Source organism: Crocodylus porosus, unplaced genomic scaffold (assembly GCF_001723895.1).
Source record: "Crocodylus porosus isolate Cpor-Errol unplaced genomic scaffold, CroPor_comp1, whole genome shotgun sequence".
Lineage (NCBI taxonomy): Eukaryota > Metazoa > Chordata > Crocodylia > Crocodylidae > Crocodylus > Crocodylus porosus.
In genome coordinates this window covers 1,412,717-1,438,544 of record NW_017728911.1, presented here as the reverse complement: position 1 = coordinate 1,438,544, position 25,828 = coordinate 1,412,717, and the positions used below count along the sequence as shown (strand labels likewise).

General features: G+C 52.4%; 1 protein-coding gene and 1 long non-coding RNA gene across 7 annotated transcripts in view; one reads left to right on the top strand and one right to left on the bottom strand.

Moving 5' to 3' along the window:
* Nucleotides 1-12,408, top strand: part of CPEB1 (cytoplasmic polyadenylation element binding protein 1) — a 61,517-nt gene extending 49,109 nt beyond the window's left edge. For all 6 annotated transcript variants that reach the window (XM_019533249.1, XM_019533251.1, XM_019533250.1 and 3 more), the window contains 4 exons: nt 1,680-1,878; nt 5,452-5,546; nt 8,732-8,812; nt 10,976-12,408. In XM_019533249.1, the coding sequence (XP_019388794.1) occupies nt 1,680-1,878; nt 5,452-5,546; nt 8,732-8,812; nt 10,976-11,086 (486 nt within the window). In that variant the 3' untranslated portion in view covers nt 11,087-12,408. The remainder of the gene's footprint in view (nt 1-1,679; nt 1,879-5,451; nt 5,547-8,731; nt 8,813-10,975) is intronic.
* An 11,508-nt stretch (nt 12,409-23,916) lies between these two features.
* The window catches only part of LOC109308829, an 11,728-nt gene continuing 9,816 nt past the window's right edge, over nt 23,917-25,828 (bottom strand). The window contains exons 2-3 of the long non-coding RNA XR_002100712.1: nt 24,943-24,945; nt 23,917-23,927 (exon numbers count right to left, since the gene is read on the bottom strand). This is a non-coding gene — a long non-coding RNA (uncharacterized LOC109308829). The remainder of the gene's footprint in view (nt 23,928-24,942; nt 24,946-25,828) is intronic.

The following is a 25,828-nucleotide window of genomic DNA, read 5'->3' as shown; positions in this document are numbered from 1 at the left end:
TTGTTGTATAGAACCATTTACTTCACCAGAAGCTGCCACTGACCCTGAAGTCAGAGGAACAATCCCTTTGGAGATTGAAACTGTAATGGCCTAGGGAAGGAGCATTCCAAGCCTGCATGTTTCCTTGCACAGATCACTTGCTTCAAGCCCAGGCTGATCACCTTCCACACCAGCTGGGCCTACAGCAGAAATCCTGCACTCTCTACTCAAAACCCTAAACTATCCACTGCTGCTTCCTCAACTCCATAGTCCTCAAGTCCTAGAAAGAATCCATGGCTGGCTGGAGAGAGGTCTGCTTGGAAGAGGAAAGGAGCCTATCTACAGTTGCTCTGATCCAGGGAAGTGATACTTGAATATTCAGCTGACAAAGCAGCAATAGGATCCGTAGGAGCTAGCTCTTCCCTAGCTTTAAGCTCTTTCTTTTTTCTGCAGTGGAGTTCAGTGCAAGGAGTAGGCTTTGAATTTTTTCCCTGCAGCCTACTCCTGTGACACCAAGGATCAAATCCCCAGATTTGTATCTCTTTGTTTGATTTGCTTTGGCTTTGGGAACTCCCAAGGCCTGCCTTGTGGATTTGTTGTGGAATTTTGCCCTTGCAGTAACTAATCTGTTTACCACGTACAACGTTGTGACAAGCAACTACTTTTCAAGGAAGTGAGGTTTATATTTCTATGGTCTTCAGTGGTCTGACATGGTGGGATCTCTGGGTTTTCCTGAGCTCTCATGCCTAGTCTGACTACAGAATGAATACTGCAGATATAGAGGCACCACCTTTGTTAAAGCTGTCAGTATGGGGGGAATCTGTTGTAGACTGAAGGTGGGGGTGATTTTTTTTTTGGGTACCTGCCTTGTACCTTTTGGCATCCCCCCAAGATGACAAACCATCTGTAACCAAAGGGTAAGTGCAGCTGCAGCATGAGTCTAAGAGCTGAATCTCAATTCCTTATCTAGACAGGAACCAACTGATTGTGCTCCAGACAACATGCCTGGTGTCTGGCAGTTGGCAGCTCTTTCATGCCTGGTGATTTAGCTCTGGCATCAGCTTCCTCTCCTCGGAGCACCATATCAGTAGTCTTGCAGGTGGACTCTCCTGTCAGACTCAGCAGTGGGTGGGATGTCGCATTGATATTGCCAACAATAGACCTCTGTATGGCAGTGTCCAGTTGGGCAGTAAATATAGGTGTACACAGAACATAATCTGTTTTTGCCCAGACTGATTCCTGATGCTCGGCCTAAGAGGCCTGTTGCTTTTGATTTCCAGTTTAGACTTGAAGCCAGGAAGGGGCCACTCCGGATAAATTTGTGCTGATCTTGGAGCATGGGACTGTCTTTAGGTACATGGGTGGGTGTAGATCTAGGTGTGCAGCTCTGCAGTTCCAGGGGGGATGGGAGTAGGATCTTTAGGACCCTTGCATCTTCCCTAAGTGGTGTCCTTTCCCTGGTGTGGGAACAAGAGAGCAGCAATGGACGGAGGCCACACAGCTTCCTGCACTCAACTTCTAGGCCCTGATGGGCAAAGAATTAGACAGGCAGGCCCTCAGCATGACTGGGCTTTGAGCTGGCTAGAACTGCATATGGCTGGAGTTCAGTGTTTGTGTGGAAGATGCAGAGAGTAGCATTGCCCTGGGTCCTTCACTGTTGTATTGCTCATGAATAATTGACTTCCTGCTCTTGGATCCAGGTGCAGGTGATCCCATGGGTCCTGGCAGACAGCAACTTTGTGCGAAGCCCATCACAGCGGCTCGATCCCGGGAAGACTGTCTTTGTGGGGGCTCTGCATGGAATGCTGAATGCAGAGGCCCTGGCAGCAATCATGAATGACCTGTTTGGAGGGGTGGTCTATGCTGGCATTGACACGGACAAGCACAAGTATCCAATTGGTGAGTGGTGGTGCCCTGATGGCTCTTGTATGGGTTGGGGAGGTAGAACGCAGAAGAGGGTGCAAAACCTTTTGGGACTGCATGTTAAACAGATGTACAGGATGCAGCTTGTGCTCTTATGCCAGGGCCAGGCCTGCACTATATAGCAATAACACAGGATGCTTCCCAGTGCTTCCAGCCCCTGATGGGACAGGTGGGTGCCAGATTGTGCTGTGAGGGGAGTGGACAAAGGTGGACCATTCTGCACTGAAGAGAAGACATCTGGACAGGTCTGGTCCAACACATTCCAGTCCATAAGAACCTTGTCGGGGGTACTATGGTAGAGCTGAGAAGGATGATCTGTGAGGATCAAACTTGGAGACCCAGCCACAGTAGCAGCTCTGAGCAGTCCCACCCTGCTAAGAAGGGGTCTCCGGTCACTTTGCTTGCCTCTCTGCTTGTCTCTGAAAGGACAGAGGATGTGGTCATTGGTGTGACACCCAGATTGCAGAGACAGTGGAGTGACTGGTTCTTGGTCAGCCTCAGTCTGGCCCAATCAGGGTAACTTGCCTCTTGCAGTGCTGAAAGCAGTTATCTGCAGCCTCCCAAAAATGCATTTCTTCATGCTGACCCAAAAAATATTCCAGGAGTTTGTTGCCAGCTTACAGATTGTGGGGGTAGATCCAGACTGGCAGGTCACTGACAACCGGGTCTTACAACATGCTCTGTGATTTCACCAGTCTTCTCCAGCAGCTCCCTTGATGCAAGATAACAGACATGGAACGAAATTAAGTCTAAAACTGTAGTATGCAATTCCTAAATGCAGCACTGGGACAGCTGTCTCCCCTTCGCTGGGATACTGCTTTCCCTGGCTTCGGGGACAAGAGCTAGAGCAGGAGTTGGAGACCAGAAGGGAGGCCTGCATTTTGCTTCATTTTTCTCTGAATGCTAGAGCCTGGCTGAGTCTGCTGGCAGGATATTATTTCTAGCTTGCTCTGGTTGCAGCAGCCTGGGAAAGGAAGAATAGAGTTGTACACCAGAGAAACCATCTGGTCTTAAGCTGATTTTTGAGGCTTCCTAGCACTGGATGTTGCCCATCCATGGGAGAGAAACACCATTTGCATGGCAGTTCCTACACCCCAAAACATCCTTTCTCCAGAAGTGGGCTTGAGCCACTGATTTACTACTTTGCACCTGGAAATGGTACCCCGTGTCAGAAGGTGAAGCAGTGAATAACATCTTTCGAAGTATGACAAGGTCCCTGTGCTATGTCGTCTTGCTTCTGCCACTGCTCCAGGGCAAGACAAACTAGGAATGAGTGGTTGTGAAATTCTTCATGCCTTTTTGGCAGAAGAAGTCATTGCTCTCATGCGAGAGTATCCTCATGCTGGGTTTTTGAGGTACCTTTTTTGGGAGTCTGGTATTGCAAGGTCAGCTGTCTTTTTTTTTTTTTTTTTTTTTTTTTTTTTCCTTCAGAAGCAGGCAGGTTAAAATGAGTAGTTGAAGTGATTTCTTTTTCTGCTCTTACAGCCAGTAACAAAAGTAGTTGACAAGTATCACTTAACTGGGGAAGAATTGTTTTGGTTTTGATTTACCACATTTAAACCATTGAAAGTCTTGAGAGCTCTGGGGGAGGTTAGGAGGATGCGAAAGCCTAAGCAAAAGGCAAATCTCTCCAGCGCTCAGCAGGTTTGAGGGAAGGGTGGAACTTTGTTTAAAAAAAAAAAAAGCCACCATTTTTTGTTTTGTTTTTCCTCTGAGCATCAGGCGTGTTCAGGCACCATGAAGTTGCGGAGCGCAACCTTGAGACTTCATTCTCCTTCTGACTGTGTACCTGGCTTCTCTGGAGCAGGCCTGATTTGGTTCTTGCATCTGATCTGATTTGGAGGGCCATCATACAGTTAGCTGTACCCCTTAATTCAGATGTGTGGCCCTGACAACTGTCTGAATTAATGCAAAGTGAATCCAAGATCTCAGCTTTTTACAGGCACTGATAGTCTTGGGGCAGAATGGTCACATCTCTTGTCATGCAGCTTCTTGGGCATCAATACATGAATTCTGCTTGTTGGTCATCCCAGCTTAATACATGTCTCTGTGTCTAGAAGTTTTTTTTTCCCCTTCCCACACCTCTGTGCCCTGGCAAAGATGCAGGAGGCATGTAGAAATCCTGCCTTGCCTCAGATTTTGTGACAAGAGTAGGATCCTATGTCTGGTGCTGGAACACCAGTGTGGTGCAAATCCCACTGTAACAGATCTTATCAACACTGCCTGAATTCCCTGTCTCTGGACTAGATCCACAGATCGAGGTCCAACCCCCTCATAGTGTCCAGAGTAGAAATGAAAAACCAGCATCTGGAGAACTCTTGGGTTTGGCACAGAGTGGGATTGGCCATGTGCTGCAGTAAGAGACATTGGTTGGTGCCTGATTTATAGTAAGTGCTGTCTGTGAAGTTAGGTATAAATAATCCAGGTTGGAGGGACCTGCAAGGGGTAGGACAATCTTCCTGACTACCAGTAACAAGTCTGGTTCTGCCCCAAGCTTTAAGCAGGCTGCAGCACCTGGTGTGACCGCTCTGGGCTCTTATTATTCTAGGAATGGACAAGTTCTAGGTAAGCATAGTTGAATTTTATTTTCTGTAGCTTAAAGCTTGGCTGGAAGCTGACACTCCAGGAGCACTGCTGACTGGTAATGGAGATGCCAAGACTTCATTGTGTGAGAGGTTTAAAGCCACCTGAGCTGTTCAATCCCAGGCTGTTTTCAGGGTTGAAGGGAGTTGTGGCCATCTCTGTATCCAAAGAAAATTCTGTTGACAGCAATTCTAGCCCAGTGATTCTCAACCAGGGTGCCTCAGTCCTTTTAAGGGTGATGTGGGATGCTGCTCAGTATTAGCAGGGTTAGGTGTGCAAACATGATGTGGAAGACTAAACTCAGAGTTTGTGCATAGGAATCCATAGTGCTAAAACAGGCTGCCCTGTTGTAGGCTTTCTGTCTTTTCGAAAGAAGAATTGCTGTTACTTTTCTGTGATTAAAAAAAAAAAGAGGGAAAACCTAGAGCTGGCACCCCCCCCCCCCCCCCCCAAAAGGGTTCTTTGAACATAAGGAGACTGAAAACCACTGCTCTAGTCCCTCCTCTCTCCTTGCTTGGAGTGCGTTGCTTTCCTTTGCAGGGAAAAGGGGGGGTTGCCTAGTCACTCCTGACCCTGACACGGCATCTTCTTTTAAAATCATTCTAAAGCTCACAGCTCCAGGTGGATCCCATCAAGCAAGAACATCCCAGCAGCCTGTCCTTGCTCCAGGGGCAGCAGGAAGCCTGTTCTGCAACACACAGCTTTGAATGCCTCTTGTTCTGTGCTGTCATATGCCTGATGGGTGTGGGAGGAGGGAGGTACAACCATAAGGCACTAGATGCAATCTCCCAGCAGAACATTTGCTGCCTGCCTTTAATGCCAGCTGATATGGCAAGTCTTCCTCCAACCAGAAATGAGAGCCCAGGGCTGCAGGAGGTCTTGGTGGTTCGGGGCCAGTGGGATGTGGCTATTGGCTCTGCACAGGTTCCCTTCTGTCTGTTGCCTTAATGAGCTGGCTTCTTTCAGGATCTGGCCGTGTTACCTTTAACAACCAGCGCAGTTACCTGAAGGCAGTGAGTGCTGCATTCGTGGAGATCAAAACCACCAAGTTTACGAAGAAGGTGAGTGGTGGTGTTGGGGAAAGGCTCTCTGAGAACTGCCCAGAGCTGATCCTGCTGTGGCACATGGTACTAAGGTTCTGCCCTTTTGAATACCACTGCCTGAGCACCATACCCATGTTGCAGCTTCCTGTGCCCTGTTACAGGTCCTCCTGTTGGCAGGGAAGACTCAAGGGAGCAAACCCAGCTGTGTGCTGGCAGGGTCACAGCCAGTCGAGTCTCTCCTTTAGACTTCATTTTCTGTGTCACCTGGTATCTTCCTTTTGGTCAGGAGGTCAGGCTGGAGATTCTCACAGGTCCTGTTGATGCCTGTTGGTGGTAGGGGGTGGAAAGTTCAAGAGCAAAATGCCTTAAGTGCTGGGGTCCATCTCTTGTCCTATATGACAGTTCTTCGCTGGGTCTGTGTCCTTCAATCCTGAGAAGAGCTCAGTTGGCAGAACTGTGTGGTCAGCAGACTGCATCCTGAGCAGGAGCTATAGTCTCTGAGTGCAGATGCCAGAAGCTTTGCCAGAACCATCTGCTGCAGCTAGTATGTACAGGGAGGGCTGTGGGGAAGCAGTCTGTGCCCAGTGCAAACATGAGGTTGGGTCAGGGTTATTCTGACTCAAAGGACTGTTTTGAGACCAGCTAGGAGCTCTCCAAGCTGAAGGTGAGTGAGGGCTGTGCTTCTGCCAGTGCTTGGGGTAGTGGGATTGTAGGTAAAGGAGGAGAGGTCAGAGTGAGTAAATGAGGGGCCATTGCTCCAGAAATGCCCTTTTGACCACTTCTGAGTGGAGGGAGGTGGTGCCCATGTTCAGTCTGAGTTCAGGCATGAGGCAGGGTAGCACCTTTTTTACAGATCAGTGAGAACCAATCTTTCTGGTAGGTGCCACACACCAAGTCTAGTACGCTGCCCAGGTGTCATTCCATTTCCCTTCCCCTGCCTCACCTACTGCTCTGCTTTGTGCTCCCTACCTTATCTACTGTTGTGGTGCCTGCCTTTTCCCAATCTGCTGTGTGCCCCACACAGACATTGCCTGTATCACTTGTAGTGTGCTGCAGGTTGTGTACCCCTTTCATAGACTAACTGGGTCAGAGAGCATGAGTTCACGTGGGCATCGGATACCAGCATCTGCCAAGTAGGCATTTGCTTACGAATGCTCATGTTTCTCTGCATAAGTAAGGGCAGAGGCTCCTTTGAACTCTTTTATCCACTCCTTTTAGCGCTATGTCCTAGCAGCATAGATCCAGGATTGCTGGGAAGGGACCAAATTACCCTGCAGTTGGAAGGCTAAATTGCATGCTCTGTTCCTCACTGGGATTATACCTATCCTGAGGATACTGGGACAAAGGGGGCAGGAAGGGGTTCTCCTGGGACAGCTGCTAGCTGTCACACCATGGGTTGTTCAGACAAATTAGGTTGGGGTTAACTCTGCTACCATGGTGCAACCTGCACAGTGAACTGCAGGACCTGCCCCTTGCGCTTCTGGGGTGTGAGGTAGCCCCCACTGCCCCATAGGTTCCTCCCACAGCCTTCAATCCTCCTCATTCCCCTTGAACCTGACCATCTGTTATTGGTAAAGGACTAGGTCTCATCCCTGCCCTGCTTTCTCCCCACTTCCCCCAAAACCAAAAAAAGCTGCTTGGCAGGGGAGGGAACCCTCTCACTTGTGTACCAGGGGCAGCAGTTCCACAGCTGGCTTCAACTGGCCAGTGCTCATGGGGGAGTTAGTTCTCTGTGGGAGCTGCAGCCACACTGTAGACTACTGCCCTGGGTGATCTGTCTGCTTCCTGGACTGCTCAAGGCACTTGCAGGCAACCCTTCTTGGGGTTTGCTGACTTGGAGCCCCGCTATCAGCCTTAAACAGGAGTTGGTGGCCCAACATTGCTGATCTCCCACCATACTGCTGCAGCACACTTCATAGGTGCTCTCTCGTGCTCTTCACTTAATCTCTGGGACTTGTGGACAGTCTGGGAGCTTGGTGATTTGGGCAGGGTCTCCTTGAGCAGCTTGTTTCCTGCAGGGGTTGAGTGTTCTCCCAGCAACATGGACTGCATGAGACCAGCCCCTGGGTCTGGTGAACAGTGAAGAGGGTGTCTCCACTTGGTTCATCAAGTAGTGATGTTTCTGCTGTCTTGGGATGCTTCCCTTAAAAACAGGCTGCAAGTGAAGTGAATGCTATCCTGGTCTTCCTCCCTCAGTTTCACAGGCCCACATACCTGGATGATACTGGTGGGAAGAGACCATCTTCATACCCATATGAGACTCCAGGAGCTCAGTTTGCCCAAGTCTCTGGAAGTCCAGCCATATCTGGATCCCTCCCTCCTGTTACAAGAGAGACCTTGACTTGGACAGCTGATCCATTGCCTCATTGCTGTCAGGCCTCTCTTCTTTAGGTTGGTGTTCATGACTAGGTCAGGGCAAGGACTTCTCAGGGAATAGCTTGCTAACCTGAAGCTGCTTTTTAGTTAAACTGCAAACTTGGCCAGTAACTTGAGTAGAATAAAAACTAAGGCATAATTGGGGAATCTCAGTGCTCTGTTCAGATGGTTCTGAGATGAAGCCCTTTGACTTTCAGAGTAGCAAGGAGGCCTTGGCTCAATTTGCAGTGTGGGACACACCTTTTCTGACCAGTGGTTAGAGTGCTTACCTCAGAGGTGGGACATCTGTGTCCCAGACATACCCTGTTTCTGATGTGCTGGTACAGAACAAAGGGTGGGTCAAGTTCTCTGCATCTCTGGCAAAGGGAGTCCAGACTGCTTCACTTTTGCTGTAACTTGCTGGGTGCTTTCCACTTAATTGTTCAGCAGGGAACAACCCCTTAGTTACCTGGACCCTGTGACTTCCAGAAAGTAGTAAGCTGGCTTCTGTCTGTAACTGTACCTTGGACTGTCCCAGAGGACTTGACCTCCTACCTGAGGTCCTATCCTGTCGTCCCCCCCCCCCGCACCCCCAAACTTCTGACCTGGTCAGGATGGGAAGGGGGAAGAGTTGGACTGAAGCTACCTGTAGCCCCAGGGGACCTACCAAGCTCCTCTTCCTATGATGTGCCTAACTTTCCACAGGCATGGCATAACACAGCCTTATCCTACAGCAATCTGCAGAGCTGCTGATGCAGCTAGGCAGAGACTGGCCAGAGCCACCTTTCTCCTGAGTTCCCTGGTGTCCTGGGGTTGGTCAAATTGTGACTCTTCTTGTTCCCGCACAGGTTCAGATTGATCCATACCTGGAAGATTCCATGTGTCAAGTGTGTAGTTCTCAGCCGGGGCCTTTCTTCTGCAGAGACCAGGTAGTGCATTCATGGAGATCGCTGCCTTCCCTGTCCCTGGCTTTCTCGCTTTGAATCTAGTCACAGCAAGTCTCAAGTGCAGCATTTCCTGGACAAGTGGAGGAGGCTCTGCCAGCTAGCAGTTGTTTTGTAATAGACCAGCAGAGCATCTCCTTGAGGGTACCCACATGGCACTGAGAGCTTGTTCACAGAATGTGTTGCCACTTGGGAACCTCTCAAGTCCAGATCCCTTCCCAGGCTACAGGACTTAACCTTAGCCAGTGCTTAGGGAGAGCGAAGAACTCAAACTTCCCCTTGGGACAGGAAAATAGCTGTATGAAAAGCCCTCGTCTGCTTGTCTGGCTTCTCCATGCAGAACGGCAGTCCATTGGATAAGTTCCCTGGCACAGAGCTAATGATGCAGGTTCTATTTTGCTGCAAGATGCCCCAACACATGTGACTACCTTCCTCCCCAAATACAGGGAGCAGTTCAGGTCTTCAGGTACCCATGGACTGCAAACCAGGGCCCTGCAGCGTACTATAGCACTAGGCCAGGTCCCCAAATGATGGCTGCTGCCAAGAAAAGCAGCAGTACTGTGGTATGGAGTGCAGGGGCTAGTCTGTGATGTGGCCATGCTCTGAAAACCTTTCAGTGGCTACATGAGACTCTTGCCTTGTTTAGTGGTGGAAACATTTTGGCCTGGCAAACTCCTGCTTGCCCCTAAACTTGGGGTGAGGCAGCACACCAGCCCATGCCTTGAAAGAGTAGCCTTCCTGCTTCTGGGAGAGAGATTTCACCTTCACAAAACTCCACTAAGCCACACAGGGATTTTAAAGCTCCACTTGATCCTGGGTAGAGTACTGTTACAGTAGATAAGTAATATAAACAGTCACTGAGCTTATGGGGACTGTTGCGGAGGCTAAAACACTTCATGGTCCACTGACTTTGAAGATTGGTCTTAAACATTAATGCCAGTAATATTGTGATTGCTCAAATCAAACCTAGCCAGCACTGCACGTTGCAACAAAGGTGTCCTGGCCAGTGCACTCTAGGCCATAGTCCTGGACCAACAGGGATTCTAAAAGCAAGACTCATTGTGGATGATTTTTTTTTTTCTAAGCAGGATTCAGGTAAAACCATACATACCTGAATTTGAGCCTCCCTGCCCCTCCCCCATAGTCTATACATGGAAAACTAATAAAACTGTTATGCTTTTCCATTTCTAGAATCTAATTATTGGAGGGTTGGCTTAGTTTTGTTTTCCACACCTTCCTGCTCTGCTGCAGCAGGGAGAGCAGTAGCAGGGGCAGGCAGTAGGGGAGTCAAGTAGCCTGAGCCTGTCCCCACTCCTGCCACTTACCCTCTGGCTCCACTCTAGGGGAGCTCATACTTTCATAGTTAGGGGCTGGAAGGGATCTTTACAGATCATTGGGTCTGGCCCCCTTCACATGGATAGGAAAGACTGCTGAGATCAAATGACCCCAGCAAAATGGGTGTTAAGATACTTTTGAAGATAGCCAGGGTGGGTGACTACCACCTCTGGGGGGAGCCTGTTCCAAACCCTCAGCACTTGGCTTGTAAAGTTTTTCCTTGCTTCTAGTCTGAAGCAATCTTCAACCAGCTTGTGCTCATAGTTGCTCTGGCCCCAGCAGTTACACAGCAGCTGTTGTGGTGGCTGGTCCATCTGGACTCCAGAGGCTGCAGAGGTTCAACCCTGGCCCTGGGTTGGAACCAGAGCCTGCTTTTCCACCTGCTCCCCCTTCCCCCCCCAGTCTTGTACTGAACTCCAAGATGAGGGCCCCACCCATGTTAAATGGGGGTGTCATTTTGGGTTTGAGTAAATACATAAGTAGAAACCTGCTTACACTCCTATTTGAAAGAGGCCTCTGGATGTGCCTAGAGATGGATGTTCTCTATTCCCAGGGCCTTGTAGCTATCTAATTAGTACTTTTGAGTTTGAGGTTTGGTCTTTAGTGACACCAGGGCCACCTTAGGGAGTTGGGAAAGACTTCTGGATTCCTGACTGCAGCTAGGATGACCTCCAAGGGGCAAGATTGATCATGTAGGTTGCCAGCTTCCCTCGGTCTCAGGTATCAGTGTCTGCACCCTCTGGAGACTGCCCGCAGCCAGAGCCCACCCGCAGCTTGCAGTGCTGTCCCTAATGCCCATCTCCTCTCCCGCAGGTCTGCTTCAAGTACTTCTGTCGCTCCTGCTGGCACTGGCAACATTCCATGGAGGTCCTGCGTCACCACCGCCCGCTGATGCGCAACCAGAAGAACAGAGACTCCAGCTAGAGAGGCGGCTGATGCGCTGGGAGCTGCCGCAGTTGCAGGAGAAAGTTCTTTTGTTAACCTGCCAAGTGGAGAGAGCGCGAGCGTGCCTGCCAGTGCCAGACCCAGAGTGGGAACGCGCTTCCTGAGGACTAATGGGGAAATCTTACATTCACGTTTGCACTTGCTGGTCTTTTCGTTTCTGCACTAATGCACAGTGAATTTTGTCGGGTTTTGTTTGGGGTTTTTTTGAGGGGGGAGGGCCCCTCAAACAATTCTGCAGTTCCCAGACTTTGGTACCTAGTTTGCTGACAAGAAGCAAAAAGGGCCATGTGTTGAGAAGGTGTTTATGCAGATACCTTCACCTAGGTTTTTTTATTTATTAAAGGCGCTTTTTTACATTCCTTGCAATACTGATGGTAATAATACAGGTCTCATTGGCTCCATTTTTTTGCAGTTGCCATACAGTGCCTTTCCATTCATTTAACCCCCACCTGAACGGCATAAACTGAATGTTCAGCTGGCGTTTTTTACTGTAACAACAAGGAGACTTTGCTCTTCATTTAAACCAAATCATATTTCATATTTTACGCTCGAGGGTTTTTACCAGTTCCTTTTTACACTCTTAAAACAGTTTTTAAGTAGTTTGAAACGAGAGATTTTTCTTTCCTGGCAGCTTCTAACATTATTGCAATTTGTGTCTGGGGGCTGCTGGTTAGAAGAAATGTTCCACAGTTGTAAATCGAGGGGTTTGCAACAAGAAAAAGGACAGGATTTTTTGGATTTGAAACTGGACCGGATAAACTATCTCTGAGCTGCTGTATATAGTTTTAAATAGTTTGTTGCACTTTTTTAAGTTGCACTTACGGGGGGTTGATAGAGGTTTTTAATCACAAAGTCACAGGACTTAATTTTTCTTTTTGTAACTAGCTAAAAAAGGGCTGCGTTTTGGTGGGCAGACGAAGGTTCATATGAGCCCTTTCTCTTAGAGGGGACGAGTACCTTTTCCCCTTTTTTTTTTTCTTTTTGGTTTTTGTTTTAAATATAAAGCAACAGTGCAGTCAACTGAAATGCTGCTGGGATTTGAGATTTTTTTTTTTAACTTTTCCCCTCTATTGGAAGCTGTGTGCCAAAGAACCAGTGTCATAATTTTTTTTTCCCTTTTCCTGCTGAGCTGATGTTGCATTGTTGCATATCCCAGCTGCTCTTTGTGGGTTTTTTTGTGAAGCTGTGTGTGAAGTCTCTACCTCATTGTAGTATATGCAGGCAAGACTGCACTCTCCTACTGATGCGTGGAGTAAGCTGTGGTGTAGTTTTTGGCACATAATAAACACGTTGCAGCAGTTTTTGGTCTGTTTTTTTTTCATTTTTTTTGTAATGGGAGGGAGAGATGGGAAGAAGTCTTCTGGGGAACGCTGATTCCCTGTTCAGCAGTTGTAAACAAGCCCTTGGTTCCTGTGCTTGAAGCACAGTTCTGCCACTTTCCCTATGCTGGCATAATTTAAAGTAGGACAAAAAAATCCCAGAATAGATGCCCTTCTGCAGTTCTAAATGCTCATGCTGGGATTGCTTATTTTGGTTTGATGCTATGTAAGCTGTACCGCCCTGATGGGTCTTATGGGCATACTGGTGCCCAGATGCTAGGCTTTTTTCTTGAACTGCATGTAAAAAGCCCAGGTCTTAATAGGGCACAGTCCCTTCCTGAGGGTGCTGACTTCTCCTGACTAAAAGGAGAAGCTTTTTACCTGGCTTGGCAGACTGAATGACTCCCTTGGCTGAGGGTCAGTCCCTGCTGTAGTTACAGGTGTACGTGGAATGATCTCCCTGATGCTTTTAACTAAATCCTTGCCTGCAGAAGGTATTAACTCAGTAGCAGAATCTCTCTGGCTCCTACTGCCTGGCACTGAAATACAGCCGGGCACATAGGAAAACAGCAGTGAATGATGATGCCAGTACATTTCGGATGACCCTGGTCCTCCAGGCAGTCTGAATGCTGTTTGGTGTGCTAGGGGGATGCAGGACCCTTGCACTCTTTCTGTGGTCAGTCCCCTTCAGAGTGGGTCAGCAGGCACCTGAGGGTCAGTAACTGCAAATGGTATAGTATGGGACCCGTGGCTTCTGAACTGCTGATTTCTCTTCCCCAGCCAAATTCAAACTACACAGGGCAAGGTGACTTCACATGTGAACGTCTCTGGGTATTGGGGTGCAAAGAAAATCGAATGACCTTGTTCCAGTTTCCTAAGGATCCTGCAATGACTTGGCAGAAATGGCTGTGCTCAGATGATGTTTGCTTGCCATAGCCGCTAAGAAGTGATACCCTAGCTGGAAAGAAACTGAAAGGAATAGTCTAAAAACCAAGGTTACCTTTTTGTAGCAGAGGAATGCTTAGAGCTTATATACAGCAGCAGCGGCTGTATAGATGGAAATACCACTGTTTAGGCAAAAATGTGGCATTTTCCTTGCGAGCAGACCACTAGATGTCTCTCTGCTAAGAATCATAAATTAGGGTTGGAAGAGATCTCCAGAGGTCGTCTAGTCTGGCCCAATCTCCTGCTTTTGAGGTTTCTTAGCAGAGGGAGACATTTCCCCAAGGGAAAAGACATTGGCTGCAGATATTTTAGTATGTAGCATGGGACAATTTCTCTTTTGTCTAAGCGGAAAAGACAAGTCTCTTTCCCCCCCCCCCCCGTCCCCCCTTTAATCCTATTCTAGATTTAACTTCACCAACAGAGCCCTGAGCCCCAGTAATACTTGCTTCGCTGGGGGGCTACCAGCTTGAAAGGAAAGCCAAGACTGGATGCTGTGACCTAGCTGTCCCCCTTTGTTGTGTCTTTTTACATGTTTTGTCTCTTGCTGAGCCTAGGAAACTGTTTTGGAGATGCCTGTAGCAGCTAAAGGTTCCAGACACGGTCCAGGCCATGTGCTTGGAGCTGTACACAACCCCAGATAGGTCCAACCTCAGAGGGATTCATATGGACAATGCAACTGAAGGGTTTGCAGGGGAAATGGAGCTAAAGCGGGTGCAGCTTTCCTGATGGGAGCTGTCCTTTGAATAACAGTGCCTGTAAGATTGCCCTCTCTATCTGCTTGCATCCTGCTTTGCTGTTAAAGCTTGGGGGTTGCAAATAAATTCTTTCCCATTCTCAGGGGATTGGTGTTTGGCTGTTAATTGCCCCAGTTACTTCATTAATTGGGACTTGGAAATTACATTGCCCAGGCTGGGAGGCAGTCAGCCCAATGCATAAAGATCGGAGGAAGCCTGGAAGAGGAGCAAAGGAGATTCAGGGCTAGAGGGTGTCCCTGGGGCCATGCACAAGGGGGGAGAAATTGGTGGTCCAGGCTTCCAGAGCACTGTCTCTGCCTGTCTGGGTGCTGTGACTGGCTGTCAGGTCATGGAGCAGCATTGCAGCTAATAGGTTAAGAGCCTCAAAGCTCACCACCTGCTCCTTGTATAGCAAGATTGATCAAGTGAACCTGGGCTGCTCTGGGAAGCTCAATGACCTGTCCCAGCCTCAACGGGGTGTATTGTACTGCTCTGGTAAATGAGCTGATGGCTGCTGCAAGATCCATAGTAGAGAAGATCCATCACAGCCTCTCTCCAGGGATCACCATTAAAATTGGGACCAGTGAGGGTCTAACAGAACCCCACAACTGGAGAACCAGGTAAGCTAAGGGAGGGAGAAATGCATTGAAAGAATGCAGATAAAGCCAATGGCTGTTACTTACTTCTCCCCTACCAACCAGCAGCAATCCACCTTCATGTGGGCTGTCTTCAACCAGGCCCCAAGTACCCAGGGCCCGGACACCATCTGCAAGGTGGTGTGACTTTAGAGGTGGCTGTGAGCCATGGCATGTGGACTCCTGGACATAAAGTCCTGCTCTGAGATGCATGGGAATGACCATCAGTCCTTTTGGCTACCAAGGAGCAGTGATGGGTGGGACAACCACAGCTGGACTTCCCCAGCATGTGTGAAGGCTGGAATATGAGTATCGGTCTGAGTGGAGCAGGGGGACTCCCACGTAGCCTGCTCCACCATTTAGGCAGCTTGTTTCCCCGGTTCCTCCTGCAGTGTTGGTCCAAAGGAACATAACCAGCATCCCCAGGTGACCTTCTCAGGGAGCATCAATCCCTTTGGACCCAAAGGGACACAGCCCAAGTACTTCTGAAGTTATTTGGTGATTTGAGCAGGGCTTATAATTCAGGGCTTGGGTGAGGCAGGACAACAGGCCTGGTAGTGGGGGGTCAGGGGGTGATGTTCAAGCATAGAGGATATTCTGAGCAGGGCTCTTCTTGCTTCTCTTGCTTGAACTCATCAAGTGTGGGAAGAGCTTGGGGCATCTCTGGCTTTCCTGCTTGATCCACATCCTGTGCAGCACATCCTCTTACAAGTGCAGGTTTGAGTTGTAGCCAATGCTGGTTTGCTCTGAGTCTACCCCCATCTCTTCCCTTCAAAAGAACTATAGGAATTGCACTCAAGTAGATTGACCTATACTAAGGCCTCTGGCAATTGGGCTGTAATTACACTATAAAGTCTGATTTCTTTATTTTATATGGACTTCTACAGAAACATGGACTAATACTGGGAAGCTGGTTTTGCCTAAAAGTTGAAGCAGAAAATGTGGGGTTGGTTTACCTGCAGGGTGGACTTATAACCAGGACAGTATGGTATTTGGATCAGAGGCCTCCTTGGGTAGCTGCAGGAAGTGCCGTGGGAGTGCTGTGCCCTGGGATAGGGCAGGGGCTGTGCTGGCTTGGGCCTTGCAGCTCTGCGAGTGCAGGTGACGCTGGGCAAGGGGGGCTAACCACAGCTGGGCTCACTAGTTGTCACTGACCCTTGCCAAGGGAAAGCCCAGGCTGAGATGCTAGCTGAATCCTACTGTGGCACTAGGGGATGTTGTCCCTGTGGAGGGGGTGACTCCTCTGATGGGAACCACTGAACACATCTATCCCTGCCGTGGGTCCTGGCCCCTCCTCCCTGCCCCCCAGTCACCAGCATGTCATGATGCCTTGTGAAACAGCTGCTGCACCTCATGCACCTGCTGCTTTGTGAATAACTAAGCACGCAGCTCTGGACTGCCTTCCGTACTGCCCTTCCCCTGGGGCTCCTCAAGTGTAGCTTGTTCCTTCCTTTCTGTGTCTTGTACAGCACTGAGCCTGCCAGGGATGCTGCACAAACATGGTCAGAGCCTAAAGGGGTCATTAAGCCCCTAAATCCCATTAACATTCAGTAGGATTCATGTAGCTTCCCCTTTGTGCCTTTGAGAATTTCCACCTATGATGAAGAATGGGATGCAGCCACAATCCTCCCCAGGGGCAGCTGCAACATGTCAGGGTGGTCCATGAAAGGTGTAAGTGCTGTATGAAACAACTTCTGTTTGTATGTGGTTAATGATAACAAACTCCCCTTGTATTTGGGGAGCTGGATGATGTGCTTCCCCCTGTGCTATCCCTCCAGCGCTCCTCACTTCCCCATTAAGGTGGGATCTCAGCTGCCAAAAGCATCCCAGTCTGTGACAGAGAGGCTAGTGTGTGACATTAGCCCCATTTCAGAGAGGGGGAAACTGACACAACAAGTGATGTGACACAAACCGGTGGCAGAGCCAAGAGCAAAACCCAGGTGTCCTGAGCAATGAAAAACCTTAGCAAAGATGTCAGCCTTCCTGCACTGTGGGGTCTGAGCTGTTCAACAGCGTTCCTTTGTGGATTCATGTTCAGGATGATCATCGGGGAGGGGGCAGGGTGTTAAATAGGAAACTTTCCTTTAAAGGCTTGATCAAGTTTCCAGCAGGAGGAAGGGGGTTGGGGGCAGGAAGAGAAGAATAATTTATGAAGTGCTATTCAGGGACCTGGAAATGAGAGCTCAGGGCTTCCATAGCAATGGACACTTGAGCAGCAAGGAGGCAGTCGGGGCAGAGCGCTGTGGGGGTGAGGGAGCAGGGAGGGGGGTGTTCAGGCATCAACACCGGCTACTCCCCCTGGGAGTGCTTCTGACAGGTGACCCCTGCAGTGTTTGTCACACCACAGCTTGGCTCTGGGTCCCAGCTCAGCCACTCCAGACTGCACCGTGTGGATAGCAGGCCAGTGTGGCAAGTGTCTTGCTCATGGATAGTGGCTTTTCTGTCCCTCCTGTGGACAGTGCCAGGGCATGATGCTCCCTCCATGGTGCCCTAAGATCAAGGGCTACAAACCTGGCACCTGTTCCTTTGCAGGAGGTTTGAAAGAAATGCCCCCAAAGGTACGTGCACCAGTTATGTCAGTTCTCCGCGTACTTGTGGCCGGACGCCTGGGTTCCCTGTCCACCAGTTCTGCCGCCACGTGACTAGCAGCCAGTCGTGGCTGGGACATTGGTCACAGAGGTGTGAGGGGAGGGGACCATGGGCACATGCGTGAGGTGCCCTGAGCCCCTAGAAGCTGGCGTATCCACCCAGCTGCAGGACTTGCAGTGCAGTGCAGACTGTGGCTAGGGGACAGATATCACAAGGAAGCAAAAGGCACAAGCTTAACTCCTTTGCCCCTGGTCCTGGGCCCTGCAGGGAGAGCACAAGATGGACAACAACACTTAGAGCTCACTGTGTTGTCTTTCTGCCTATATCCTGGGTATGGCCCTGCCTGCGCCCACTGGGCTGGCAAAGTACTGCCTGGCCCTGGGACCTGGCACTGTAAAGCAGCACAACGGGACGGGACAGAGCAACCTTCCTGCAGTGCTGCTGTGGCAGGCTCACGACTACCTTGGAGCCAGGCTGGTCCTGAGGAGAGTCTGGGCATGAGCCAGGAGGAGCTCAGCCCCATGGAGAGGTGAAGCCTGAGGAGTGAGATCGAGGAGATTAGGACCCAGGGGAACAGCCTGTCGGTGCCTTCCCAGCAGGGGCAGCTTGAACTGCATCATCCTCAGGGCTCAGTTTCTTTTGCTCCTGCCCTTGCTGATGCCCAAGCCTCCTGGTACTCAGCCCAGGAGCGCTGCCATGCATCGTGCCTACCAGCCCCTCCTGCCTGCTGCCAGCTGGTACCTGCAGGAGAGATGGGACAAGGCAGACTACCAGGGGCACCGGAGGAAGGTACCCAGATGGGCACAATGGGACAGGGTGGGTTTGGGAGCTCAGTCCTGGAGGCAGGGAGTGGGGGGTTTGCAGGCCCAGCTCTTCTTTCCTCTGACAATTCATTCACTTCTGTGCCGTGAGCAGCTCGGCCCTGCCTTTGCTTTGCTCCAGTGACAGCTGCACTGAGCACAAGAGAGCAAGAGACAAGGAATGGCCTGCTGGAGGGTTGGGCTTGCTTTTCTGGAGCCAAAGCCCCTACCCTGTGGCTACCAAGTCTACTAGAGCAAGAGGCAACCCATGGGCCTCAGCACTTAGGGGTACGGCTGCATGTGGCTGATCCGTGCTGCTTGCCTGAGTTTGCAGGCAGCCTCCTGCAGGTGTGGACTCCCCTGGCCCTAGCTGTCTTCCTGGGGTCTCTGCTCTGCAGGCCCAGGGGGACACCGCTACTGTAGTGTTGCATTAACTGTGGCTTGCATTAGCAAATGGCCTGAGGCAGGAGAGGAGCCTGGAAGCAGGGGAGACTCTGATGGATGGCATCTGGACACAGAGAGTGAGCCACAGGGCAGTGCCAAGGGGACAGGGACAAGGCGAACATGGCAGTGAGATTCAGGACAAGAAAATCCTCACCAGGCGTTCCTGTGGAGGCAGTGACTGCTGCAGGGAGGCAGCCCTGCCTGGATCACAGTGTATCCCTGCTTCGGGCAACCGGGGCATTGGTGGTCAGAGTCATACATTGTAAGGCTGGAAGGGACCTCGGAAGATCATCCGGTCCAGCCCCCACTCGGTCCTCAGCGAGAAGCCAGAAGAAGGGTTTGCCTAGTAGGTCCAATCCCAGCACTCATGGGGTCGGTGCCAGCAGCCAGCACGCACTGCGGGCTTCCCAGAGCGTGGGCCCCTGGTTCTCATGCATGCCCCGCTTCCCCCGGGCACCTGGCAGCTCCTGCCCCCTGAGGTGCCCACACCTACCCACATGCTCCCTAACCCACTGAGGGGGGTGTTATTCTGGCTATAGGGTCCCCATGGTTGAGAGCGTTCGTGACTGCACAGGGAGCTTTAAGAAGTGCGATAGAGAATACGCGGTGAGGCCGCCTGGGGGATGATTTTGCTCAGCTGCACAAATTGCAAAGCTGGCGCTCATTTGGGGAACCCCCTCCACATTTCCTAGGGTTTGCAGATTGACTGGCATCCTCCTTCCCCTTGGGAGGGAGACCAAGGTCCTGAGGGTGCAGCTCCCCCCCTCCAGCCTGCCATGTGCCAGGCTGCCGCAATCAACTGGGCCTGGGGCTTCACCAAGCCAGGACTCCAGGGCTGGGGTGGTGCGGCCGTGTTCAGACTGCATCGTGACATGGTCTCTTTTGGATGTGAGCAACAGGAAGGTGCCTGGAGATCTCACAGTACCCTGAGGCAGGCTCCTGAGAGCTGGGGAGGATGCCCTGGGCTAGCCTGGGACAGCACCTGTCTGGCCGCTAGCAGGGCCATAGCGGAGGGTTGTACTTGCAGTGTGGGCCACCAGTCTAATGCCTGCACCACTCGCATGCACCTGGCAGGAGAAACAGTCCTCCCCCACTTGCTGGTGCTCAGTGCCCCTGGGTCTCTCCTGTGCAGGTGGTGATGGCTTCTCCAGTGGTGAATACACAGGGGCTGCAGCCCCCCATCCACCTGCTGGTCAACCTGAAAAGGATGCAGGTGAGCTGCTTAACAAGGACCCCTGGGAGATGCTCTGCATGGGAGTGGGGCCTTACAAGCCAGGCCTGGACCCCTGGCAGGGTGTTGGCAGGGTATTGCCTGGGGGCCCTGTGCCACTGGCTGCTTCTGCGGAGAGAGGCCATGCCTGGAAGGACCCATCCCTAGGGGCTGGCTGCTGTGGCGCAGGTACCTGCTGCCCCTGAACTGCTGTGGGGAGGGTCAAAGAGAGGGCTTCATCCTGGGGGGGCTTGGGGCAACCACAGCTCCCCACACACTTCAGGGTAGGCCTTTCAAAGGAGGGGAGGGGGCAGCACTGGTAGAGGTTGCTATTGGCTAATTGGACTCCGCTCACTGGCCCAAAAAGCACTCAATAATGGCTTTTGCAGGGGATCTGGGGGGCAGCGGTCCTGCTTTCCAAGCCAGGATGCCCTGCAGCGGTTGGGTCCCGCCCTGCCAATTTATTCCTCTGTTAAGCAGCCGGCCTGTGCCACCCTAGAGTGGGTTGCATTTCCTGGGTCTGTGATGAGACGCTCCACTTTGCTGTGAAAGGGGCAGGAGGAGTGCTGATGGATTGACTGCATTATTTAGTAGCCGTGGCTCAGAAAAGAGGGCTGCTCTTATGCTTTGGGTTTTGTTTCCACCCAGATAGAAGGAGACCGCCAGGCTATCCGAGAAAGGGATGATGGTATTCATGCTGCCAAACTGGCTGACATCAGGCTGTCCCGGGGGCAAGTAGACAACTGGAACAACTACAGCGTGCACAGGTCTGTGCCCCACGGGGCTGGTCTCAAACACCACAGGGTGGAGGGGCCGCAACCATTACCTTCTGAGAGATGCTGAGGCCTCGTGATGGTGGTGGTGGAGGGACCAAGGCATTTCCCCCTCTCTGCCTCCCCCTCTTTCGCCATTCACCCCGGCCAACCCGTAGACCACATCAATAAGGAGACGGCCAGCTGTGGGCACGCCAGACTGTCCAGCTGTTGCATTCTGATTTCACGCGTCCTGTGCTTCGCATCACCCCTGAAAGACCCTCTCTTCTCAGACCCTCTGTGCTTCAGGCTTCTGCCCTTCCAGCCAGGGGTCTGTGTGGGCGGGTGGTACTCATCGCCTTCAGCCCAGTTCACCACAGCAGGGAGACCCACAGATGGAGCCACCCATGCTCCACTCCTTGGTCTATGATGTTTCAGCCAGGACCTGCCATGCTGGTGCAGGTGTCTGAGAGTTGCAGGTGGTGAGTGGGACTCAGACAGGACTCATGGCCAGGGCCAACCCAGAGAAGGCGCCACAGCAGCTGTGGGAAGTAAGCTGGGGTAGAAGGTAGGTTTTGGAGGTGCTGAATAGACTTTCCCTATGCCTTCCTGTGTCTCCATCTTGCAGCGGGGTGGGAAGGATCCCAAATTGGACTTAGGCCTGGGGGGGCAATGGCTTTTCCAGGAGGTCCCTGGGGCTGGGGGGGCTGGGCTCAGGGGGATGCTAATGAGGCGCCACCCCTGACTGTCACGGTCAGTGCACCTTTTTGACACTGACTTCTCTGACACCAGCCTGAATGGGGAGAAGCGCCGCCGGGACCTGGCGCGGATCTGGGCACAGAACCAGCAGCTTGCAGAGCGGCTGAGGCAGCAGCAGTCCCACTACGGCAGGGAGCGCTGGGAGCGGGACTGGCAGAAAGCAGAGCTCAGTCACAGCAACCTCACCTGCTACCCACGGGGCCTGCAGGACCACCAGGTACTGGGCTGCCCCAAGGGGCTGGGGCATCACTTCTGCGCCTTGCCAGAAACTACGGGGTGGGCAGAGGATGGGCTGGCAGGGGCAGGGGCAGGAGGTCCCCATCTGCCCTCTGGCAACCCCTTGGAGCCCTGGCCCACGTGGCTGTCTGAGGCCTACATGCCTTTGTGCTCCCCTCTGACCAACCCCTCCCTCCTCCCAGGGCTTTCCTGACCCCTTCCCCTTACTGCTCCTTATCCCCTTCATGTATCCCCAGTCTACGGCCTGACCGGCTTTCAGGGGTGTTTCTGGCTTGCAGGTGTTATTAGCAGAGCTTTCTTGGGGGTGGTAGGAAAAAACAATGGGGAATTCTAGCTCTGTTCAAGTCCTCAGAAAACTTGCTTTGGACCTCAGTGGAACAAGGTTTTCACCCCCTTGTTGAATACCAGGATAAGGGAGACTCAAGCACTCCTGTCCTCTATAGCAAGAGGTTGATGAAACCTCATCCATATCCTGACTCTCTCCCCCTGTGGTACCCAAGGCCGCTGAGCTTCCTGAGCATGATCTGGGCCTACGACCAATACAGTCAGGTCTGTTTGGAGGTCCAACACCAGATGTGTTCAGCGCATCAGGTGCCTGAGCTCAGTCCATTAATTTGTTAGTCCAAGACAAAGGCACATTCCCTCTTTGATTACCACGCCACAGAGATCTGCCCTCAAAGTGAATACTCTGAGGTACATAGATTATATCCCGTCTGGTTTCAGCAAGCAGGCAAGACGTTTCTAGGCCTTTCCCAAACTGGTTTTGGCTAATCCCTGGTCTTTGTTTCAACCAGAGCCTCCTAACCTCAGCAAACAAAGAGTTTTACTGATGCTAATTAGTCCCTGATGCAAGGTCACCCATTCAGCATCATACTGCAGTCTAAGGCGGGCTGCCATCTAAAGACTAGCTTAGCTTAAGTGGAAAAAAAATGCCCTTTGACTACAGTTCACAGGAAAGCCCCTTGCTTGGAAACTAGCATGCTGGGGGTATGAGGTGCTGCCCAGCAGTGCCAGGAGGAGGCTGGGCTTTGCTGGAGGCTGTGTGCGCTTTCCCCAGACAGGGAAGAAGAAACGAAGGCAGACATCTTTGAGCAGCAGAGTCCACTCTTCGGGATACGAGGAGAGTCTGGGAGCCCCCCCACCACGGGGCCAGCGCTGCACCTCTGGGAAGGGCAAGAGACGCCACAATGCGACATCAAGAGCCGCCTGGGACAGTGGAGCCGTATCCTCATCGGAGTCAGAGGGAGCAGATGAGACCTTACCTTGTCCTCAGAGGTCCACCTGGAGGGAAAGGACCTGGCCAGCTGGAGGGCCACCCCACAGCCCTGGAGACTCCACTGCTCCACCTGGCACAGGGGCTGCTTTGTCATCGAGAGGGTTGGCCAGGATGGCAGGGGCCTTCTTAGCTGGGGACAGTGGTAGCCTGCTGGCTGGCGCATCACTGCCCAGAGGGCCTGTCATGAGAAATGAGGCAGCAGCAGCGAAGAAGCATGTTGTCTCCACAGTGCTCAGGAGGTCCAGACACAACCCCGTGCCCTGGTCCAAGGGAATGGGGCACAGCCCAGGTCTCCCTGCCAGCGGGTGTCTGAGGAGCCCCAACCTTTCCTCAATAGTAGCTGAGAGAAGGCCTGAGGCTCCAGGAAGAGGCCTGGAAAGGCGGCCCCATCTCTCGCCCATACGGTCCGACAGGAGCCTGGATCTCTCCTCTGCAGCATCACGACAAAGCCTGGAGCCCTCTCCAGGAGGGTCCGAGGGAGGCTTTCACCTGTCCTCCACGGGGTCACTGAGCAGCTCCCCTCTCTCATCTACAGTGTCCGCAGGCAGTGCTGCCCCCTCGCCTGTGGGCCAGGCATCTCAGAGCATCCCTGTCACCTCAGCCCAGGCCCGCAGACTCAGCGATTCGCAGCATTAGGGCTGCTGTGGGCATGGGGTCCTTGTGGCACAGTGCCCCTCTGGGTAGACTGGCCTCTTGCTGTCAGGGAGGTATCATTGCCCAATATCATTCCTTCCAATAGCATCCTCAGGGTCCCCGGGGGCTGTGGGGCCATTTTCCTGGGTTTCCTATGGTCCCATCTCTGAGTGGAGCATCACTGGGCAGTAGCCACCGGCTCTCCATCTGTGTTTGAGAGTCAGTGGGTGCTATCCGGGGTGCTCTGCTTGGTGTCCCCTGAAGGTGCACTTGTTTTGACCCCCTGATCCACATGCACACTCCCTTTTTTCATTTGTCGTCCTCCAAAATCAGTTGAACATTTTGTATCTCGCCGTCCCTAAGAGATGGCCATTTGTAACTTGGTGGCCCTAAGCCCATGTACAAAACCGTCCAAATAGGTCAACAGCGTCCTCCCTTGGAGCTCCGAGGGGAGAGATATGGAGCTTATTCCCCGGCAGGGAAGAGGCTAATCCCCAGCCCCCTGCCCCACTCTGAACATGAAAGGTTGTCTCACTGCAGAGCAACCCAGCTTTTGAGTGATAGAGTCAGCATGCACCTGCACCAGTTACCCTAATGGGAGAAGGCCTAACTGGGAGGGGAGCACCTGAAAGGGAGGGTGGCTCACTGGCTGGGAGAAGCATTTCCCCTAGTGACTGCCCTGATCTTGGGGGTGGGAAGAAGGTGAAGTCCTGCAGCTATTGAACCGCCTGTATGAACCAACCCTTTCCTCTGCCTGTAGCTCTAGAAGAGCCCCTCCAACCTTCAGGATGACTGTAGCTTTTGAAGGCTCAGGCCTGTGTTGTGGTGCATCCCCAGGAGCAGCGGGCTGACTGCATCCTTGCACCCTGGGAAGGAAGCTAGGGCCTCCACGTCCCTGCAGCTGGTAAGTGCCCCTCACTGAGCTACCAACTGGTGCTGATCTAGCTCTTCCGTGGGTGGGGGGTGGGCAGAGCAGAGCAGAGAAGCAAGCAGGTTTCCTTTCCATCGGTATGAAATCCCACGCAGGGTTGGAGTTCTCCCCTGCTGACTACTGCGTTCTTTGCATTGCCTAAGAAAGTTGCTACATGGCCTTGAGGTACTGGGAATGGGGAAACTAGCAGGAGGGTGCTGCTCACCCTGCCTACCCTTGTTCTCCCAGCTCATTGCTCCATCATCTGCAGATGTGAGAAATGTCCCTAAGCTTGCTGTACAGCTTGGCTGTGTTCTGGGTCCTGCTGTCCCTGGGAAATCTGACGTGTGAATGATTTAAACTCCTCTTTCTTTTCTGTCTGCAGATGTGGCTACTTTGGGGAGCTCTAACAGCTGGAACGGTGCAGACTCTGAGGCCCTAGGAGGATTCCTTATGGGTAAGCTGTAGTGAGGACACACTAAGTTTGCATGGGGGAGCTGGCTCACGGTGCCAGTGGACACACTAGCCCTTCTCTCTCTCTCGCTGTGTAGGCTTTTCACCTGTGGCTTCTTCACCACTTTCATACCTGAACATGCTAAAAGCTGCCTGAAGTGAAGCCCAAGACACAGCTGCATGGAGGCCAAAGGGCATTGTGCCAAGACTGGGGGTCACCTGTGGGGCAAGGACTCTGGGGGACAGCTCTGAACACAGTGTTTGTGGGTTATTCTGAAATTAAACTTCCATAGGAGATGGGGAAAACCATCTCTGGCAGTCTCTATCCCTGCCTCTGTTAATACTTCTTCTTGAAGGGCTCACCGAAGGCTACCCCGTGGCTTCTGGGTACAGATGGGCAGAGGAAGGAGGGAGACAGGCCCCTGTCTGAGGCCTGGTAAGGCCAAAACAGGCTGTGTATTGGGGTGAGCCGCTCGGGGTGCTGGGGAGCTGCCCCCTAGCTCCCCCGCTGAGAGGAGCCGGCCTGCGCCCCTGGGGGTTTGCTCCGAATCCAGGTCAGCCCAGTTAATCCTTCATGCTGCAGGAGTCGAGGCCTTGGGTGGGACCGGAAGGAGAGTGGGGTGGGGACCGGGAGTTATGCCCTGGGCCCGGCTGCTGGAGGGGGGCTGGGATCACTTGGTCCCCAGACGGAGGGTGGCGGCGGGGCTGCACCCGGCGAGCAGGCCGGGAGAAGCGCCCTGCGCGGAGATGCTGGTGTGGCGGGCGGAGGCGGGGGCTGCTCTCCGGGGAACCTGCCCTAGCTCACGTGACTCCGGCACGCGGCGCACGGAGCAGCAGAGCCGCCAGCTCGGGCGGGGCAGGACAGCTTGGCCCCGCCCCCGGCCCCGGGAGTCTCGGCCGCGCCCCCCTGCAGTGCGCCCTCCCGGCGGCGGGGGGCGCTGCGCGCGGGCGGCGCCGCTGGGCCCTTCTGGCCGCGCCTGCTCCATAGCGCCTTTTCCGGAAGCCTTTGCCCCTTTCGCCTGGGG